At 50.7% G+C, this 21,607-nt stretch overlaps 2 protein-coding genes across 3 annotated transcripts in view; both read right to left on the bottom strand.

Moving 5' to 3' along the window:
* The window catches only part of CCDC30 (coiled-coil domain containing 30), a 34,108-nt gene extending 18,760 nt beyond the window's left edge, over positions 1 to 15,348 (bottom strand). Inside the window, exons 1-8 of the mRNA XM_057386577.1 lie at positions 15,308 to 15,348; positions 14,944 to 15,111; positions 13,991 to 14,111; positions 8,513 to 8,688; positions 5,977 to 6,109; positions 2,922 to 3,037; positions 980 to 1,072; positions 196 to 302 (exon numbers count right to left, since the gene is read on the bottom strand). Coding sequence (XP_057242560.1) covers positions 196 to 302; positions 980 to 1,072; positions 2,922 to 3,037; positions 5,977 to 6,109; positions 8,513 to 8,688; positions 13,991 to 14,111; positions 14,944 to 15,111; positions 15,308 to 15,328 — 935 coding nt within the window. The 5' untranslated portion in view covers positions 15,329 to 15,348. The remainder of the gene's footprint in view (positions 1 to 195; positions 303 to 979; positions 1,073 to 2,921; positions 3,038 to 5,976; positions 6,110 to 8,512; positions 8,689 to 13,990; positions 14,112 to 14,943; positions 15,112 to 15,307) is intronic.
* Positions 15,349 to 16,548: 1,200 nt separating this feature from the next.
* PPCS (phosphopantothenoylcysteine synthetase) lies at positions 16,549 to 21,540 on the bottom strand. Of its 2 annotated transcripts, none has more exons than XM_057386579.1 (3): positions 21,027 to 21,540; positions 20,268 to 20,371; positions 16,549 to 18,771 (listed from the first exon to the last, which is right to left on the bottom strand). In XM_057386579.1, the coding sequence occupies exons 1-3, from the start codon at positions 21,538 to 21,540 to the stop codon at positions 18,448 to 18,450; spliced, it is 942 nt and encodes a 313-aa protein (XP_057242562.1). In that variant the 3' UTR covers positions 16,549 to 18,447. The 2 variants fall into 2 exon arrangements, with proteins under 2 accessions (XP_057242562.1, XP_057242563.1); XM_057386580.1 differs by having other exon boundaries at positions 16,699 to 18,771; positions 21,466 to 21,486.
* Positions 21,541 to 21,607: the final 67 nt, after the last annotated feature.

The raw sequence follows: 21,607 nt of genomic DNA, 5'->3' as shown, positions 1-21,607 counted from the left end.
ATTCCTCAGGACTGCATAATCTTCTAGATTCCTCAGGACTACATAACCTCCAAATTTTCCCATTTGGGAGCAGAATGAGGTCCCAAAGAGTATTTAAAACAATCCAATAATCAAATCATCCTGCAAGACAGCACACCAGCAGCACAGCACCAGGAACCAGTGGAAGTAAAGGAGTGAGAGTTCTATTCCTCTTACCTTTTGTGGAGAATTTCACCACTCTGATCTCCGTGTTCCTGATCCAGGGGAGCTCTGCCAGCACCAGTGCCTCCATCAGCTCCTGCTTCTTCCCGTGTGCCCTGTGCCTGAGAGTAAATCAACATCAGCACAGAGCTAGGACTGAGATCCCAGAATGGATTGGGTTGGAAGGGACCTTAAAGATTATCCTGTTTCATGCACAGGGAGACCTTCCACTATCCCSRGCTGCTCCAAACCCCATCCAACCTGGTCTTGGAYAYTTCTAGGRATGGGGCAGCCACAGATTCTCTGGGAAACCTGTGCCAGGGTCTCACCTCCTTCACAGCCAAGAATTCCTTCCCAATAYCCCATAACCCTAACCCTGCCATTCCCCCTTATCCTGGCACTCGGTCCCTCACCCAAAGTCCCTCTCCAGCTCTCCTGGAGCCCCTTTAGGCTCTGGAAGGGGCTCTAAGGTCTTCCTGGAACCTTCTCTTCTCCAGATGAACACCCCCAGCTCTCCCAGCCTGGCTCCAGAGCAGAGGGGCTCCAGCTCTAGGATCATCTCYGTGGCTCCTCACCCAGCTCCAACAGCTCTACATCTTTCCCATGTGAGCACAGAGTGCTTCCAAGGCCACCTGAGTCTCTCAGAAATAAAACACAAGCCAGGTCAGCTCCATCTCTTGGCCCTGGGAGCAAAACCTTCCCACCCCAGAATATACAGGTTCTCACAGACAGCTAGGGGCTGGGACACAGAGGGGACCCTGTTTTCCTGGAATGGCAGAGAAAGAGCCCCTGGAAACACCTGCRGTGAGGCCACTCCGACTCCCTCGGSCAGGGGAGGCTCCAGCCTCTCGCTCCGCTGGTACTCACAGATCTCCTCCTTGAGCTGCTCCACCTGCAACATARAACATCTGCCTTGAGTTTTGCTCAACATTCAATTTTCATATTTATTATTCATTTGTTACTGTTCCTTATCCTGAGGGTTTGGTTGAGATCCTGCGGCTGCTACAGCTGAGAGGCCTCACACAAGGATCAGCAAAAGTGGGAATGCCACAATCCATTAAAGGGTGATTTCCCCGAATTTATTTCACTACCTTATCACACCCACACCCACAGATTCCAACTGCTGTTTCTGAGGACACCTTTCAGCATCTTCAGCCATTGGATCAACAGAATTCCACTACCACCAGCAGCTCTTCACCCCAGTCACAGCTCATTCAAGTCCAACTGCCCACCCTGTTCGTCCCTGGTTTTCCTTGACCCACAAACAAGAAAAGACATTTCAGGACACAGAGCTGCTGTAGTTGGTAATAAAGTACATTTTCTACTTCTATAAACTAAAATTTGGGAGTTTCTCAGCTTCTGTGCTAACAGTTAAACCTCATTCCTAAGGAACAAAGGGAATTTGCTTTTAGTTTAATGTGTGTCCGAAACTGATCTCAGTCTAGCTACWGTTTCTGTACAGTGAACACAATATGTTACATACATCTGTATGGTTTTTGTCTATATAGATTTCTTCATCTATATATATCTATATATATAAAYGAACTTTTATATTAYATTTCTATTTTTTATAATCTATACATACACCTATATCTATAATGACTGAAAGGAGTAATGTTCCTCAGCATGGAAAACATTATTTGGAATTTTAAAAAAGTAAACAGAGAAATTTGAACTAAATTATGGGGTTTTGCAGCTCCATAAAGAGACCATGCTTTAAATACAAGGTTTGAGAAGACAGACATGAAAGAACCAGAAACTGGTTCTCCTATTTCTTCTGGTTCTGGAAGAACCAAAAACTTTTTTAAAGCAAGGAACAAAATCATATTATAAAATTCTAAACCCCTCAAATGGGAATAATTCCCATTCAAGATTTTATCTGATAAATACTGTTTAAAAAGTATCTTCTCAGAGATAATGGTATAAATTTAACAATACTCATTTGATGTGAGAGAACTGCWAGACAGCCAATAGCTCTCAGTGCTGGGATGGCAGAGGGAATTCCAGGCACTCAAGGGCTGAACTAAGAAAATCAGGAAATAAGAACAGCAGCAAATATTGTGCCCAATGGCACATTTTAACAGGAAGCAGATGCTTCTATCCCTTCCTTGCTGGCAACCTCAGTAAGGAATTACCTGGTTGAYAGTTCCTTAATTGTTCCTTAATTCTAGGTGGCATTTAGAGAATCCTGGCTGTATGACAACAAGCATTTAACTAATAGTAATGTAGTTGTAAGGGAGCCCACAGAAAATGAGCAGATCAATGAATGTGGCTGAGTGAAAAACCAAAGGGGCCAAGAGGGATCAAAAATGAGCATAAATTCCAAATGGATTTCACACCAGCGGATGGGGGGGGCTTAGGCTAAAATTAGGCAAACTGAACTCTTTAATCCAATCTAGGGAAAGGCACACGGATTCATTACTCTGTTTACACACCTCATTGGGGCAAACACAGACCAGAAGCAAGGGAGCTGATCCTTCTCCACRGGCACAGGAAAATGTGTCCCCAAGTCCTCAAGCCCCCACTCAGCTGGTGTCCCTCAAACCCTTCCTGCATGGAAGAGCTGCATTCTGCTCATTTCCCAGATTTTACTGCTCCATGAACTACAGCACAACTGAGCTACAGTTCTGGAAARACAGCATAGAACAGGGAGGGGAAAGGGGAAAGTGGAGCACGTTTGGGAGCAGGGAACACTTCCAGGAGCCAGSCCAGGATTGTTGGCTTGGCTTATGGATCCTTACCAGCTCCAGGAAGGCTTTTCTCTCCAGGTCAAGTGTCTGGACCCGTGCCCGCAGTGCCAGGATCTCCTTGTCCAGCCGGCTGTTGTGCTCCATGGCCCTCTGGAGATCAGTCCTGCCTGGAGACAGCAGCACAGGGAAAGTGGTCACTAATCTGGCCCTGCCCACACTCCAAGCACAGATCCTGGGCTGATCCCACACATGGTAAAGGGGGGAGGCAGCATGGACATGCCCTCATGGAAACACATCCCACATCCACATGGGAATACTTCCTACATCCACTGGGAATATCTCCTATGTCCACTGGGAGCACACCCCACATCCTCATGGGAACACATTTCACATCCATRTGGGAACACATCCCACATCCACACCCTTTCCTTCCCACAGCAAAGGTTGATGTCCCTGGAAATCCAAGTTCAACAGTATTCCCTCTATCATTATGCCAGGGATTCAGTTTACCTCTGSATCATGGAGGTAAACCTCATTTCAATCCTTTACCTCATTTAATATGAGTTTCACAAATTTTGCAAAACCCAAACAGACACATTTTGTATTTTCATCATAAAATCCATCATTGCTACAAGAAGGAACACAATCCCAGCTAATGTATCCATGATGTCCAGGCATTAAAATTTAATGGAATTACCACAGCTGGAAAAATTGCACACCAAGTCTTCAAGCCTGGATCAATGAATAAATTAATCCCAACATCAATTAATGTAGATTACCAATATTTCCAGGGCAGAAATAGGAAAAGGTGCTTGTATTAGGAGCACATRTTGAGGACACACTTGCATCCTTCCAAAAAAACAGGGAGACAGCTTTCCTTAGAGAAAAGAGAAGAAATATTTTTTCCTTTTCAGCTTAACACTGGGTACAGGAAAGTTTAGTTTAAATTTTACTTCTATTCAGGCAAAAAGAATAAACAAATCTCCTTCGTTGGTTCCAATTTGGAAAAAGCAACWAATTTCTGTTTCAAACCAGGATTTTGACATTGTATTTTCAGTTGAGTTATTTAAAATAAAAAACAAAGAACATCTTCACAGAATCACAGAATGGATCAGAAGAGGACCTTGAAGATCCAACCCACACCTTCCATAAGAATGGAAATTTTACTCAACAGCCTCTTCACTACTACACAAATTGACAATAAAATGATARTGATGAAAAAATAAATGATAAAAGGATTAAAAAATTCCAGCTCTTTTCCTCTTGCAAACATCCTGACCACCCCCTATTTTCCCATTCCTTCCCTTGTTTTTCCCCCTCAGCTGCCTTCAGGGCTGACCACAGGGGTGAATCCTCAAGGACAACAGTATTTGAATTCAGCAGCCCTGCTAGGCTTTGGAAAAACCCTGCAACATTCCTTATGCACTTTGTTAAATACCATTTAAAGCCTTTCCTCACCAAATTCCATCTTACTGGCTCAAACCYGTCAGGAAAAACCACGTCTCCAATGTACACGAGTTATCACTGAACCAAATTATGCTGTTTAAGGGGGTTTTACTAAAGATCAGTGASCCCAGTTTAGGTTTTTAGAAACAAATCAATTGATTCCCAGAACAGCTAGCTCAGAGCTTGCCAGGAGGAGAAGCCATGGGGAGATACAGAACCAGGAAAGCCACTGGGACATTGTCATCCTCATTTTGCATACACAGCACAACAAAACCCCACAGACAAAACAAGCATTAAACTCTTACTCACAGTTTGCAAAGCTTTGTATTCATCTGACAACCTCAGAAAGCACAGATTTCCCTGTGCAGGCTACATTCCATGAGAGTCCCAGGCTGGAACCTGCCTGCGCTCCGGAGAGGCAGTGCTGGAGCTGCCACAACACTCACCCCATCCCTGGGGACTCTGGATCAATCCCCACCCAATACAGGGATGGAAAGGCTGGGAATGATGGGACTGGAGGCTGGAGAGGAGCTGCTGGGACTGGTGAGGAGCTGCTGGGACTGGTGAGGAGCTGCTGGGACTGGAAAGGAGCTGACAGGGCTGGAAAGGAGCTGATGGGGCTGGAGAGGAGCTGATGGGGCTGGAAAGGAGCTGATGGGGCTGGAGAGGAGCTGATGGGGCTGGAAAGGAGCTGATGGGGCTGGAGAGGAGCTGATGGGGCTGGAAAGGGGCTGCTGGGGCTGGAGACGAGCTATTGGGGTTGGAAAGGAACTGTCAGTCCTGGTGCTGTGTGTGTGAGTTCCAAGGGGACCCCCAGGACAGGCAATTCTGCCCTAAACCTGSCCCAGATAGTGCCAGTCTCCTGAAGGGAGTTAGTGTCTGTAAAGGCACATGAGGCTGGGATGTCACCTCATCCCAGCTGCTGTTCCCCACTGAAACTCTCATCACACATTTGGGGACAAYGTAAGGAACCCCCCAAAGGCACATACAGACATCTCTGTATCACTCAGGACATTTTCCACCGACATTTCACTCCAAGAGCAGCTTAACCACATCTTCCTCCAGAAAACTGCTGGTTCCAATTTGGAAAAAGCAACAAATTTCTGTTTCAAACCAGGATTTTGACATTCTACAGTCAGAACTTATAAAAAATCTTACTAATGAACAACACTTCAGGACTGGKCAACAACAGTTATTTCAAGGAGGTGAAGGGAATATTCTCAGCAAGGACAATGTACCAAATCACTTCCCCACTGCTGCACTTACTAAGGCTCCTGTAGAGGCAACATCCCAAACTGCASCTGGAGAACTGTGGGATGAGGGGTCCAGCTCTGCTAACCCTGTGCACTTTTAATTCAGCTACTCTGCTTCCAGACCAAGTCATCATTCCCTCCCCATCCCATCCTAGGGCAGGAATTTCTCCCTGGGGAGGAGCCAGGGATAGGAAATTAATCCAGACTGTACAGCTGGATCATAGATCAGAGAAGCCCAATCTCAGAATTAATGGATTTGTGACTGCTGAAGACTGAATTCCACACCTCCTATGGAGCAGGCTGACTCCTGGCACTGATTTTCCCCCATTCCAAGCAGAGAGGATAGAGGACAGGCTGCTCCCCAGGGCCAAGAGCAGACCAGGAGTGGCCACCAGAGCAGCTCTTACCTGCTCCACTCTGCTCCTTGCTTGGTGCATCCAGCCACTCTGTCACCCTCTGGATCTCTTCCTGAGCCACCACCAGATGTTCCACAACTCCTGCAGGTGATGCTGGCTCCCCCTCCAGCTCCTCCCTGCAGCACTGAAGCACAAGGGTTAATATTGCAATGGAAATGAGGAACCCTGTGGTGATGTGACCAAGTCAGAGCTGTTTGCCACCCCTCCACATTGGTCCCATTGGAAAAATGTGCATTTCTGCCTCTGCAGAACCAGTTCTGGGACAGAGCAAAGGCAGGTGATGCCACAAGGCAGCCTTGCCCCAAAGTGTGAGGCATTCTGTGGCTCCCAGCAGCAGAGATGGCCTAACTCCAACAGATCCATGTCCTTACTGCACTGGGGATACCAGAGCTGAAGCAGCACTACAGGGGTGTCTGTCCAGAAGGGGCAGAGTCATGATGCTCTTTGGCCTTTGGGGTGCAAACCCACACTCCTGGTTCGTGTCCAGCTTTTGATCCACAAGAACTCCTAAATCCATCCCRCAGGGCTGCTCTCCATGAATTCTTTCCCCAGCCTGTGCTAATTCTGGGATTGCCCTGACTCAGGCMCTGGGACTTGAACTCCATGAGGTTCCCTGGGCCACCGCTCAGGCCTGTCCCCATGCCCCTCTTTTTTACTCCTGCTCCACTACACCTGCACTGAGGGGTTCTAAGACTCAGCACATTGGTTGCCATTGATATTTGGCACTTCAGTGGGTGAGTGAGCTGGCACATGCCATGAATCCAGAAGTCATTTCCCCATGGATTTCTCAGAGCTGACCACACAGAGAGGCAGGTTTGTATCCTGTCTTTCTGCTTTCCTGGGAACACAATAAAACAATCAATTCTGCTTGAGCAGTCTGGCTAAAAGATGAATTCATCCCTGTACCAGACAGGATCGTGTCCAGCCCTTAATTCCAGGAATGGAACAGGTCAGCTGGGAACAAGCAAGGCCACACATTCCCGTAAACAGAGTAAGAGGAGCAATTAACACATTAACCTGTAACACTGTTGCAACTCTAATGGTTCTGTAAAGCAAGTGGGGTGCTCCCTGGAACAATCGAGTGTTTTATCAACAGTTTCTGTTCCACAGGCACAATCAGCAATGACATCACTGCAGAGAGTAATTAGTCCCGTCAGGGAGACTGTTTTCCAGGAAAAAACATATCCAATGTGTCCTTCACCTGGTTAAAACGACAGAAAGAGTGCCCAGTGTATGAAGTGCAAAGAAGCTGTGTTTGATTGGAAACAAAAAGCATTAAGTTGGTAACAATTCCCTGGAAGTGTTCAAGGCCAAATTGGAAAAATCTGGTCTAGTGGAAGGTGTCCCTGGWYCCTTCCAATCCAAAGYGTTGTGTGATTCCACTCCTGTTAGTGGGAAGAAACAGAAAGGAACAAGAACAGGAGCACTAACCGCTATTTGAGGTCTTGYTCCCTCCTTACTGCTTGGGAGCTCAGGCACTAACAGCAGCTCCCAGAATTCTAGAGCACTCCTGGACTCAACTTCCATGGAGACTTGGCCATAGCCAGCAGCAGGTGATAACTGGAACCATAGAATCAAAATATCCTGARCTGGAAGGGACCCACAAGGATCATCCAGTCCAGCTCCTGGCCCTGCACAGGACATCCCAACAATCCCACCWTRTGCCTCAGAGCATTGTCCAAAYGCTCCTGCAGCTCTGGCAGCCYTGGGGCTGTGAACATTCYYTGGGGAGCCTGKKCAGTGCCTCACCACCCTCTRGGGRAAGAACCTTTTCCTGATAGCCAACCAAACCCTCCTTGGCACAGTTCCAGCCATTCCCTCAGTCCTGCCCCTGGTCACAGAGAGCAAAGATTGAAGCYGCCCCTCGAGAGGAGYTGCAGTCCTCAATGAGTCCCCTCAGSCTCTTCTGCTCCAACTGAACACAGAGAAAGTCATTCTTACCCAGTGAAAATCCTCACACCAACCACATCACAAACTCCTCAACACMGTATTATAATTAATCCATTTCACTGTTCCTGTGCAGATGTGGGAGCAAATCAAGTGCGAGGTGTGAGAACTAAGAAATAAACTGACTTAGAATCCTGGAATCCCAGCCTGGTTTGTGTAGGGAGAGACCTTAAAACTCATCCCATTCCACCCACTGCCATGGGCAGGAACACCTTCCACTATCCCCAGGCTGCTCTAAGCCCCRTCCAACCTGGCCTTGGACACTTCCAGTGATGGGGCAGTCCCAGCTTCTCTGGACAACATGTGCCAGGGCCTCACCACCCTCATAGGGAACCATTCCTTCCCAATCTCCAATCTAAACCTGTTCTGTCAGTTCCAAGTCATTGCCCCTTGTCCTGGCATTCCAGGCTCTTGTAAATACACATTCTCCATCRTTCTTGTAGCTCCTTCAGGTACTTCCAGCCCCGAGACTCCACAGTGGCCTCAGAGACAGGACAATCAGCTTTCATTACAGAAATATCTTGAAGATAATCCTTTCCCAGCAGCTCTTAGGCAGCCAGAGCCACTSAGCAGAAGGTACCTGGAGCTGATCCATGGTGCTGTGGGATTCCAGCTGCTGGGCTGCCACTTCCAGCTTTGCCAGGAGCGTTGCCCGCTCCACCAGGAAATACGCGACCTGTTCRCTGACAGCACTGCGTGAGATCTGGGATAAACCTTCCTGTTCCAGCATCTCCTCCACCTCCTTCAGCTGCACTTCTGAAAGGAAAGGCAAGGCAAGGCTTGGTGTCAGCAGAGGAACAAACTGGACAGGGTTTCCCAGAGATTTGTGTCCCAGTTCCTCTAAACATTCCTCACTGCAACAGCCCTATTTCTCCTGGAGCCCAAAAGCTCCTCAAGTCTCTCTGGCCTTTCACCTCCCTCACTGTCTGCCATTCCCTGCTATCCRTTCCCTCAGCCATATTCCCTCTCTCTCAAGGTTTCTCTTCACACCCCCTCAACTGCTGGCCAAGCATGATAGGACCTGYTCCACCCAGAATTCTCCCAACCTGGTTTATCCTCAGCCCCTTCAACTCTGAGTACAGTTTGGTGGAAACTAAACACCAGATTAAACAGGCACTGAGGGAACCAGAGAATGATTAAGGTTGGAAAATACCTCCAAGATCATCAGTTCCAACCCTCAGATCATCAAGTCCAACCTTGRAGAGAAAGCAAGCAAATGGACACAGAGTCACAAACATGTTTTCTTTGGTAGGAGATACACAAAATACCAGATGACTTGTACAGACCATCACTATTTTCCCAAGTARTGTCTGGGAAGGAGACAGATCTGAATATCTTTTAAGTATTAAACTGCTAGTGTTTCACCATTTATCCAAAAATAATAGCATGGAAGATTTTGTACTGGGAAAAATTTCCAGATTCAAGGGTCTCCAAGGCAGAAAGGTGACAACACTTGCAGAAATCCGTTTATGGCACTGCTATGTTTGTGCAACAAATAGTTCTTRAAAAGACCCACATGGTGGTGTGGTTAGAATTTACCTGCCAGGAGAAAATGAGGAACCTTTGGTGTCCAGCATGGYCAGGGCAGAACTCCTGCATTGGATCCAGCAGCTTGTGGAGCCAGGAAAGGGCTTTTCAAACCCGCCCTCTGTAATTAATTTTAAAACCAAAACAATAGACAAATTTCAAGCCCAAATCAGATTATTATAAAGTCTTACAAGTGTTGTAGGATGGGAAGTACAGGGAGATGTATAGAGGTAGGAGGGACATTGCCACTCTTTCCCTGTTCAGACATCTAGAATTGGACAGTAGAGGTTCAGCAGAGCAAATATTCCTCGGACACAGGACAAACCCTGGACAGAGCCCTGGMCATGCCTGTCCCTCCCTCTCATGCACTGATTTAACACAGGAGCCAGCGCAATCACACCCCGAGGCTCTGATCGATYCCATCTTTCCACTCTGCGCTTCACAGCCGGCTCCATCCAGGCCTGTGGATGGAAAACACCCTGCGGTTCCCCAGGCGCCTTCCCCAGGGATACARAGCACAGCCTGGTCAATACAGGGTCAAACAGGACTCCCCAGCAGCTTCCTGCTGCAGCAGAGCAAACAAGGCAGTTTGCAGGATCAAAACTGCTCCATGTACCTCAGGAAGAGCCCATAGATCACACTGAACTGAACCCCAACCTGCCTGGCACTTTCCTCCCAAAGTTTTGCCAAATCCCAACTAAAATGAATGGAAACTGCCCTGGTTTATGGCCAGGATGGGACCTGAACCACCTTCACCTGCACGTGCTCCCCTTGTCTCCAGCCTGCAATGCAGGATGAAGTGGTATCATTTTACATCCAAGACATATTCCATAGGCTGGAGAGGAAACAGGATTKGTGAGGATGTGGGGTGGCTGCCCCACACAGCGCACGTTTAAACCCCACTGATTCCTTACAAACCACTTCTCTTCCCCATCCAGCATCTGGGAAGAGCCAATCCCCCTGCCTCAGGCACTGTCACACCACAGCTCCACTGGCATCTCTCATCTTTGCTCACATTTGTTTGGAAGCAAATTTTGTATTAATATTTGTATTTTCCTACCCCAGGAATATTCTCAGAAACAGCAGCCACTTTACCCCACCACACTCCTACATCCTCCAGCCCTGCTGGGTGTGTTTAAACAGCCCAGTTGCTAAAACAAACAAGCTCAGATCATGACAGTTTATTCTTTTTATTCCACTTTTCAAAACAAATTCAGACAGCTCCCCCAGTGCTGTGTTTCACTGCCATTCCAGCTGTTTTTCAGGAAGGCTTTTGCGAGTGCCATTGATCTGCCCTCCAACAACACCCTGTGTGTTCAGCGAGAGCATCAGAAATGGATCAGGAACTGCCTCGAGGGAAGGAAAAATGTCACTCTGGACAGAGGTATCAAATGAGGTGAAGCTCAGCTTGATAGCCCAGCAGGGGTTGCTCCCTGTAGGAAGCTGCATGCCCAGGATGGCCACGGAGCAAATGTGTGAGCAGGGATCTACTTTTTATCTTCAGAAACTGCTCAGTGTCAGTCACCAGCTCTCATTTTCTTCAGGGCCCAAAGGAGGGCTGAAGACTGACTTTGGTCAAGGGCCTGGAGTGCCAGGACAAGGGGGAATGKCTTCCCACTGCCAGAGGGCAGGGTTAGATGGGATTTTGGGAAGAAATTATTGACTGTGAGGGTGCTGAGACTCTGGCACAGGGTGGGTGCCCAGAGAAGCTGTGGCCTGCCCCATGCCTGGAAGGGTCCAAAGCCAGGCTGGATGGAGCTTGGAGCAACATGGTCTTGTGGAAGATGTCCCTGCCCATGGCAAGGAGTTGAATGGGATGTGCTTTAAGGTCTCTTCCAACCCACCCCATTCTGTAATTCAGTTTTTAGCAGATCAAGTCGCTCTGAGTGATCCCAGACCAAGCAGAGTTTCTGATCAGTTTGCCTGCTGTTGGAAGGGAGTGTGCTCAGTCCTGAGAGCCCACGCAGGGATATCCAGGCTCCCTTCCCCAGCTCTCAGCTCAGGTGGATCAGGACAGATCCTGTCCCTCACCCTGCCCCAATCAAAGCTCAGGCCCCTCTTCTGTACCACCAGCTTSAACCAACCATTGTCCCAAGCTGGTACTTCCCATTCTTTCAACGCTTCCAAAACCTACCAACYATCCTGTCCTCTTGCCTTGCCCATGTTTTTAACAATCCCAGCAGACCAGGGTCTGCCTTTCCACAAGCCCCTTCTCCAGCCTGATCCACTGGATCGTCCTATGCCTGCTGAGACACCCAAATGTCCTGCAAAAATAACAAGGAGAGCAAGACCTGGAGCACAAATTCCATGGAGAGCAGCTGAGGAAGCTGGGGGCGGGGGGGATCAGCCTGGAGAAAAAGAGGCTCAGGGGGGACCTTTTGGCTCTCCASAACTCCCTGACAGGAGGGGTCAGCCAGGTGGGGGTCAGGGAACGAAGGACAGGACAAGAAGAAACRGCCTCAAGCTGTGGCAGTGGAGGTTCAGGTTGGATATTTATGGAAAGGCTGGCCAGGCACTGGAACAGTTGCTCAGGGAAGCAATAGAGTCAGCATTCCTGGAATTGTTAAAAAAACATGTGGATGTGGCATTTGAGGTGGACCTGACAGTGCTGGGGGAATGGTTGGACTTGATGATTCTAGAGGGCTTTACAACTTTAACATTCCTATGATTCCAAGAACTCTGATGAAAAGCAGAGGCCTAGGGAAGAGACACAGGGATGCAGCATAGAACCCTGCAGCAGGGACATATTAGAGACCTGGAGCAGCCCAACYGAAGCCTTTGGGAATGTGCAGCTTCTCCTGCACAAGCACATCCATCCACTCTGTATTGGAGATGGCCAGGGACGATTTTTTTGTGTAGAGGCTGACCTGGAACCATGGAACAACAGAATATCCTGAGCTGGAAGGGACCCACAAGGATCAYCCAGTCCAACTTCTGGCCCTGCACAGGACATYCCAACAATCCCACCTTGTGCCTCAGAGCRTTGTCCAAACACTCCTGCAGCTCTGGCAGCCTYGGGGCYGTGAWCATTCYCTGGGGAGCCTGGGCAGTGCCCTATTGSCCTCTRGGGAAAGAACCTTTTCCTGATATCCAGCCTAAACCTCCCCTGACACAGCTCCAGCCGTTCCCTTRTGTCTTTTCCCTAGTCCCAGAGAGCAAAGATCAAATACTCCTTTGGAGGAGCTGCAGCCTGGAATGAGCTTCGCCCTCAGCCTCTTMTGCTCCAGCTGAATAAACCTGGATAAAAGGATCAGTCACTCCATAAAGTGCTGCAGAAGCACCTGAAACATCTCAGGGCAGGCACCTCTCCCTACAGATGACAGCCCAGAGGAATAGGGCCTCCAGATTCTTAAATTATCCACATGCATGATGGCAGCCAATGCCAGCAGCAAGGCAACAACTCCCAAACCTCAAAATCTGAGTGATATCCCAAAAAAATCCTTCCAGAAACATCCCATGGCTCAAAGCCATACAACCCCCTCAGGGACAGCATGCTAGGAACTACTGGATGGCAATTAGCAGTCCCTCATGGATACACTGAGATCCATGGACAGGGATCTCAGCTTCCATCCCAGAGCTACTCATTACTCAACAGCCTGAGGAATCCCTAAGAAATGGGGAAAGTCCAGAGAAGCAGAGCCACCAGAAGGAAATCACCGCAATCCAGCTTTGGGAACMTTCTGTCCTTCTCCTGCCACCTTGTGGGAAGGGAAAGAACCAGAAACAGAGTTTTCTGCCACAGTGAGGCTCCCAAGAGTGCTCATTATTCATTTTAACCTTTGTAAGCAGCATTTTGTCCATAAACCATGGCTTTAGCTGCCCAGAGAAACCAAATTTTTAGGTAAATCCATCTTTGGAAAGTCATACCACCAGATGTGCTCCCTGAAAGCCCAACAGATACCCAAAATTTTCCCAAACTCCTGTATTTGCTGCCCCAAACAAAGCCTGAATCACCAAGGAACTCTTCAAGTTGMGCCATCACCCCCAATTTTACCTTAGAGCCAGGATAACACAATCCATAAAAGGAGTTAATGGTGACATGGGCTATGAGCAGCACTGAAAGTGCAGGAGAAGACTGAAGAAAACCAAGAATTAAACGCAGCAAAAGTGATCCCAGAGTTTGAAAATAAATTATTTGAAGTTAAATAAGTGAAATCATTTGTTTAAACAAAACAAAATTAACGAAGCTGTGAGGGGCCCTAAGCAACCTGGTCTAGTGGAAAGTTAGGGTAATCTGACCCTAAACCCAACTCTGCCCATGGCTGGGGTTGGAACCAGATGAGCTTTAAGGTCTCTTCCAACCCAAACCATCCTGGGATTCCCAGAATAAAGGCAGTAAAAGCAGACAATAACCTCTAAATCAATTACAAATCTGTTCTAACACCTCACTGACACTTTTAGAATCTTCTTAAACAACAAACCACTGAGAATTGCCTGGGAACTCCCTGTGGCTCAGCTCTCCAGGAAGCTTTCCAGACCAAACACCTGCCAGTGCATTTCTGGGGCCTGCACTCCAGAGGGAAGGTATTACCCTGCTGCAGCTGCAGCCGTGCCAGCTCCAACCTAAGCTGTTCATTYTCCTTCTCATACTCAGAGGCAATGGCATCCCGCTCTTCTGTCAGGGTACGGACGTGCCCCACATAGCTTTCCACCTGGAATAAAGAAAATGCAGTTATTCCTGTGTCTGTCAGCACCTCCACAGTGAGCCAGCAGCACAAAGAGCTCTCCACCCCATCAAGTTTACAGGATAACCTCAAATATTTGCAGAACAAGATGTCTTATGCTTTGGAACACTTGGGGATGGCAAAACCTTTACTGGGAGGTCAGGAGGTCTGGAGTGGATGCAKCTATGTGGGTGCTGGGATGTGGAGAGCTTTCAACCATGGCTCTGTAGGAGCTGCWGGGCTCACCAGGTGCTTTTTGATGCCCAGCATAAGGAATGGAGACATAAACCCCGAGTTCCCAAGGGCAGCAGTGTGGCAGTGACACCCTGAACCTGCTGCTGCACAGAGGGGGATGAGGGAATGCAGGCCTATGTGGATTAACCCAGGGGATATCCCAGAACCACCGAAGTTGTAAAAGACTTCCAAGARTCCAGCCTGTGACAAAACTCCACCTTGTCACCAGASCAGAGCACTGAGTGCCACATGGAGYCATTYTCTGGACACCTCCAGGGATGGGGATGYCACCACTACCCTTGGCAGTCCCTCCCCATGTCCAACCTGAATCTCCCYGGGCACAACTTGAGGCCATTCCCTCTGTGTCCTGTCTTTTGTTCCCTGGGAGCAGAACCCAGCCTCCACCTGGCTGTATCCTCCTCTCCCCTGTCAGGGAGTTTTGGGAGAGCAAGAAGGTACCCCCAAGCCTCCTTTTCTTCAGGTGAGCCCCGCCAGCGCCCTCAGCCGCTTCTCAGCCGCAGATCCTTCCCCAGCTCCGTTCCCTTCCCAGGACAGGCTCCAGCCGGGCCCGCTGTCCGACCCTTACGTCTCTCATGTCCTGGGCACGCCGCCGCTCCAGCTCGCCCAGCCGGGTCTCTGCTCGCCGCAGCAGCCGCCAGGCCAGSCCCAGCTGCTCCTCGGCCGCGGCCGCGGGGTCGGCGCCCTCCGCCCGCAGCCAGCATCGGATGGTGTCTGCCGGCACCGGGGGCTCCGCCTGCGGGGCAGCCAGAGGAGCCGTGAGCGATGGGGTAAGCGCGGTACCCCGACACCCTCGGGCCGATCCTGAGTGCACAACTGACCCCCCGAACTCCCCCCCAGTCCTGGCCGGTGCCGAGGGTACAGCCCACACCCCGAGCCTCCCCTGGGCCGGTCCCGGGGGTGCAGCCGGCCCCAGAGCCCCCCGGACGCACCACAGCGGCCGCTCCGTCCATGCAGTGTGACCCACGGCCCGGCGCCATGGCAACAGGACACGCCCCCTGATGCCGCCACGCCCCAATTCCCAGCGTGGTGAATGGACAGTGTGAGGCCACGCCCCCACCCCAAACGCGCGCAGAGCCAGGGAGACCACGCCCACCACCGCTCCGCGACGCCCCCTGGCGGCCAGCAGCGGGCACAGCGCCGCTCCCGCCGGGGTCAGCCCTGGGCGACCCAAAGAGGCCAAAAACCTGAACGAAAGAGGCAAASAATTTTCCTGATTTTGTCCCAAATCCCAAGTGAATCTGCTGAAGCTGAAGGGGCAAGTACAAGGAGCCGACTCTGGAGTAGAGAAGGCTTCAGGGAGACCTTAGAGACCATGCCAGTTCCTTCAAGGGAACTGCAGAGGGACTTTGGACAAGGACGTGGAAYGACAGGACAAGACCAGATGGTTTTCCACTGCCARAGSGCAGGGTTAGATGGGATTTTGGGAAGAAATTCTTGGCTGTGAGGGTGGGGGGGTGCCTAGCACAGGCTGCCCAGAGAAGCTGKGGCTGCCCCATCCCTGGAAGTGTTCCAGGCCAGGTTGGACAGRGCTTGGAGCAACCTAGGCTGTTGGAAGGTATAATGAGACGAGCTTCCCACCGAATGATGCCATGAGATTGATGAACTGCAGARCAAAGTGGGTCCATCCTGCAGAACTGACTCACTGACTAAAGACACTGCACAATGGGATGGTAGAGAAAGGAGAAGGCCARGAGATGGAGAAGAGGGACATGGCAGAGTCCAGCGAGGACCTTCCACTGAGCCCTCTGGTATCCTCAGAAAGCAAGACAGATCCTGGACCTGCAGGAGCCACTTCCAAYTTAGGCACCACAACTACAACCAGCATTTGCAGAGGGCTGGTGCCCRAACACTGCCAGGGTGGGAGCACTTSTGGGCTTGGTTTAATCTCCCACATGGAAAAGGAGCATCCCCAACATGGGATCAGGATGGCTGTGGCTCAGTTTGAGCTTAAAGAGTCTCCCCAACCTGCGCTTCACAAGTAGGGGCAGACACAGCTCTGAAAGCCTACGTGTTCCCAAGTTCAGCACAACCCAAAGACTCCCAGGGCCCACTGCCCCAGTCTGCTCCTCAAAAAGCTCAGATTATTCCTCTCCTTCCCAGCCTCACAGAGAAATCCCAAGACACCGCTTAAGGCCCACTGGTGGCATTTCTCCCACCCCTTGTCCCAACACTCCTGCAAGGGCAYGTTCAACTTACACAAGTTTTTATATCCTCATCCCTGCTGGCCCATTGATGTCCACAGAGACTCCAAACTAAGACATGGGAAATCCCAGACTTGACATTCCCATTGATTACATACTGGGAGATGAAGACAGGCAGTTCTTGGAGCTTATTCACCTTCCCTATCAGTCCTGGCCACAGAGAAGTTGTGAGTTCCTCGTCCTGACTCTCTTAGAACTCTCCCCTCCACACCAACCTGGACTTCTCCCATCACTTGTGCTCATTTCTTRCTCTTTGGGCTTTATTTTCCTTGTTTTCTGTGCACACCTCACTTTCAGGTAATTGGTATTATACAAAATCACTGCTGCCTCCTGAACACTCAGTGGTTTTACCCAGAGCACAGTCTCACCTCTGGAAAGGCTTTCAGCATTCCATGTACTGTTGTCTTTCCAGGATCCCTGTGAATTTATTTTGAGGACAGCCCATGAGCAGACACACAGCGGACAACAGGAGAGCTGCAGTTAAGTTTTTACCACAAAATTGCACATTTTGTTTCTTGCAGGCACGAAGAACACAYGCTTTGAAGTTGGTAATCATTGGAAGAGGGTTTAGACAAAATCAGGAACATTCCAGTTCTAACTCCATACAGCCAAGAGGAAGCTTCCCCTTCCAGGGTCCATCACTGCCACCCCTTCTGCTGTCAGAGAATCATGCAATCCTTAAAGTTRGAAAAGCCCTCCAAGGTCATTGAGTCCAACMATTCCCCCAGCATGMCATGTTTACCCTAAATGGTGTTTCCAAGWGCCACATCCACACTATTTTTGAACAAGGGGTGGTGACTCCACCACTGCCCTGGGCAGCCTGTKCCAGCACCTGAACACCTTTCCATGAAGGAATTATCCCAATATCCGAACTAAACCTCCCCTGGCACAATTTGAGGCYRTTTCCACTTGTCCTCTGGGAGCAGAGCCTGACCCCCACCTGGCTGTCCCCTCCTGTCAGGGAGCTGTGGAGAGCCAGAAGGTCCTCGGAGCCTCCTTGACTCCAGGCTGAACCCCCAAGTTCCCTCAGCTGCTCCTGGTGCTTCAGACCCTTTCCCAGCTTCATTCCCTTCCTAGGACACCTCCCCCCTCAGGGCCCCCTCCTTTTCTCCAACCTTGGCCTCAAGCACAGATCCATCCCCTGTGCTCCGTGCAAGATGTGGCCTTGCCTTTGTTTACAGAGCTCTGCAGKGACACTTGAGCCTTGTTTGGTGAAAGCTGCCCAAACACAGCCGTGGAAAACTTCCTGGTGTAAATGGAATATGAAGCAAAGCAACGTACAAATACCATCTGGGATGGAAGGAAAACCTTTGAAACAGCTGCTTTAGGCATGCTGCAGCACCTGAACTGTAGGAAAATGGGATCCCCCCTGGGATCTCTCCTGGCACAAGAGCTGCTCCCCAAAATAGCTGTCACCACATTCTCCTTTTTACCACTCTYGTTTCACCACCCACTCTCAATCAGATGATTCCCTACTCCAGTCATAAACCCAGCATATCCCTCCTGCAAAACCCCATTCCTTCCTCCAGCCATTCCACAAGAACCTTCAAAAAGGGAGACTCAAGAAATTCTTTATATACAGAGACCTTCATCATTTCTCCTCCTCCCAGTTCTCCCAGCCCACTGGACAGAAAACAGCTCCTTTCCTCCTTTATGAAGGAGGACAAATATCCTTTGGAATGGTTTCAYTTCCATGTATTTTTCTTTCACAAAGCCACAGTAGCCATGGCAAAGCTGTAGAAAAGTGACACAGTGYTGGACGGCCCTCCTTAGTGTTCCATGGGGATTGGTTTATTTACCTGGACAGGGAATCACTCCAGTCCCACTCCCTCTCCTGTACAATTCCCTTGTTTAGTCCGAGCTGCAGCTCAGCCTTTCCTCTCTATAAAAGCCGTGTGCTTGCCCTGGAGGTAACTCACAATCTTCTCCTCTATTTCCATGCCTTGTGCTATTTCTTCGTCAGACAGGGATAAGGGAGTCTGTGAGTCCCTGGTGACAATGATGACAGAGGTTCTSCGGGATTCCAGGACATTGGCCACCACCACCTGGTGTCGGTATTTCTCCAGAGCCTGCCGAGATTTRTCCAGAAGGATCTGGGGATCTGTCTCCAGTTTGAAGGAAATCACAAAGGCCTCGGGGGCCCAGTCTCTGACCAGGGGTGACAGCATTTTTGGCACCATCTTCATTGTGATCTGCAGTGGGAAAAGGCAAAAATAGCATCAGTAAAAACATTACAGGGAGTTTTAATAGGAGATGGGATGGAAGAGAGGGAAATTCCAGTTTTGTTTCATGTTCCATTTACACCAGGAACTTTTCAAGGCAGTGTTTGAGCAGTTCTTACCAAACAAGGTTCAAATGACACTGTAAATTCAAATTAAATGATCCATGTGGTGCTCAAAATCAGGGGGTTCTGATGCCAGACCACAGGAACTCTGCTTTACCAGAACTAACCCCACTCTGGGAATATAAACATGAGTACAGAAGATTTAAAAAAAAAGAAATCTGAGTTTTCAGCTCTCCAGAACCCAGGCAGTTAGTCCCATCTTCACCTTTCCTTCTATCAACTCCTTAACATATCAAAGTGCCAAAGCATGGGGAGAAAAAGCAGGAGACTGTTCTCCAGCTTCCCCACCTCTGGATCCATCCCTGGGAATCATATCGGGTCACATGTTTCTGATGCTAATGATAAAGAAGGAAGCCCAGCAACTTCTTAGAAGGTAATTAATTAAATAAATTTGGTATTTGTTATATAAAGAATTCCAGAGCCACCTGCTCCCACTGCCAAGTGGGATTTAGTGCAGCAGTGTTGCCTGTCATATGCACAAGCAGGAAGAATCCCAGAGTTATGGAATGRTTTGGGATGGAAGGAACCTTAAGTCCTATCTCATACCACCTCCTGCCATGGGCAGGGACACCTTCCACTATGCCAGGTTGTTCCAAGCCCCACCTTGGGGTGGCTAGGTGGCTAGGTGTCCTAGGTGTCCTAGCCTTGGACACCTCCAGGGATGGGGCAGATAGAGCTTCTTAGAGCAACCTGTGCCAGGGCCTCACCACCCTCACTGGGAAGAATTTCTTCCCAATATCCAATCCGACTCTATTCTGCGAGTTTGAAGCCATTCCCCCTTGTCCTGRCAYTCCAGGTCCTWGTCCAAAGYCTCTCTCYATCCAAAMGGCAGCAACTCAAGTACTCCAGAAACTATTCCTGGAGCACGCCAGCTCTCTGAGACGCACCCTCTCCTCATTYCCATGGAAGCACAGGCAGCTTTAAAGGACAAAGCCAGAAAAGCAGGAGGACCTTAGGGGCCCCTCTTCACGTGCCACACCACAACTGCAGATGTATTGAAGCTGATTGCTGTAAGAGCAGCACTGACCGCCCTGCAGATAACCCACAGCACCACTCACCCTSTCATTCCATCCTAAAAATAAACTTGGATCAAAGGAGAGTGGGGCTGACCCTGTCCTGCCCTCTTATCTGGGACCYTAGGTGCAAGATAAGAACAGAACAAAGCAACTCCAGGATTTTCACAGGGTTCACCCCCTCCCATCCCTCTGACAACACAACCAAGCTGCTGCTTTGCAGCTTTCCCAAGGTTTTATCCATAGCCAGCTCTCAAGAACAGGATCCTAGGAACAAGGAGGGTATGGCTAAGGGGGGTAGCAGAGGGGGCCATGCCAAGGGGAGCCTCACCTGCAGGGGCCCCTCCGAAGACTGGATCTTGTGCTCCGGCATCTCGGAGGCCGGGATGTAGAAATCTGACACAGCGGCCGCCAGGTAGAACATGACACTGGAGCCTGTGGGAACACGACTGCTGTCCCCCACTGCCATGGCCTTGCCTGTCACCCCAGAATCAGTCGGGCTGCCACCCACACACACCAAACAAGRCCCCCTTCAGGGACCTCTCAGCACCATCCTGAGCAGGGCAGCACTGACCCCACCCTCAGGYCCCCTCAGACACGCTGTTCTCCACTGGGGTCTGCCTTGTCCCCTCCTGCCAAGCCCCAACAGCCCACAGGGACAGCCCAGACCCTCATGATGAGATCCAGGAGCCCTCTAAGCAAGGGAGCCCCCGTGTCCCCTCATGCCAGAGTACCAAAGGCTCTGGGGTCACCTCATACCTGGGGCCACCGCAAGAGCATTGTATCATCTCRCCCATACCGGGGACCTCCTTTCCCCTCGACCTTTCCTCTCACAACCATCACATCCCTTCGTTCTTGGCCCTCCTGTTCTCTCCCACTGCGGATCCCTATGAGAGCTTTATCCTTTCCCGTCCTGAACCTTCGCCCAGGACCACCTTGTTCCCTTATTCCTGAGCTCCCTCACACCAGAGACTCCTATGGGGGCTTCATCCTCTCTTGCTTTGTGCCCTACGAACCGGAGGCCACCCCGTCCCTCATTCTTTGGTGCCCCCGCTTCCCCCGTCCCCTCACGCCCGGSCTTCCCCTGTACCGAGGGGCGCCAGGGCTCGGGCGGCCGCGCGCAGCAGCGCCATGTACTCGGCGAGCCCGGTGAACTCGATGGCGAGCAGCGCGCCCGTCTCAGTGGCGCGTTGGTACTCGCGGAGAGCGGGGAGAAGCACGGGCAGCGCGGCGGGGTCGGCGGCCACGCCGGGCGGCGGTCCCGGGGTGAGGCGGAGCGCGTCGAGCAGCGCGGGGCCGTGCGGCGGCAAGGCGCGGGCCCAGGGGAAGGCGGAGCGGGCGCGGTGCAGGAAGCACACGCCGTACCCGGCCCGGACGAGCCGCTCGGCTGAGGCGGCCCCGCGCCGGCCGCTGCTGAAGTTCTCCAGGAAGCGCACGGCGCGCGCCTCCAGCGGCACCTGCGTCCCGCCCGACGTCACCAGCGCCACGCGCCGCCCGMGCGCCGCCTGCGCCGCCGCCCAGGCCCGCACCCGGCCCTCAGCCGCCGCCGCCTCCGCCTCGTTCTCCTCGTCCTTCTCCTTCGCCACCGGCGCCGCCGCCGCCATGTCTGACGCGCCCAGCCCGCCGGAAGTCACGTGTGTCCCCTCCCGGTAGCGGAGGTGTCGCCCTGGC

Source organism: Malurus melanocephalus, unplaced genomic scaffold, assembly GCF_030028575.1.
Source record: "Malurus melanocephalus ecotype Western Australia unplaced genomic scaffold, MMel_1.1 scaffold_999, whole genome shotgun sequence".
Lineage (NCBI taxonomy): Eukaryota > Metazoa > Chordata > Aves > Passeriformes > Maluridae > Malurus > Malurus melanocephalus.
This window is presented reverse-complemented; position numbering and strand designations above follow the sequence as displayed.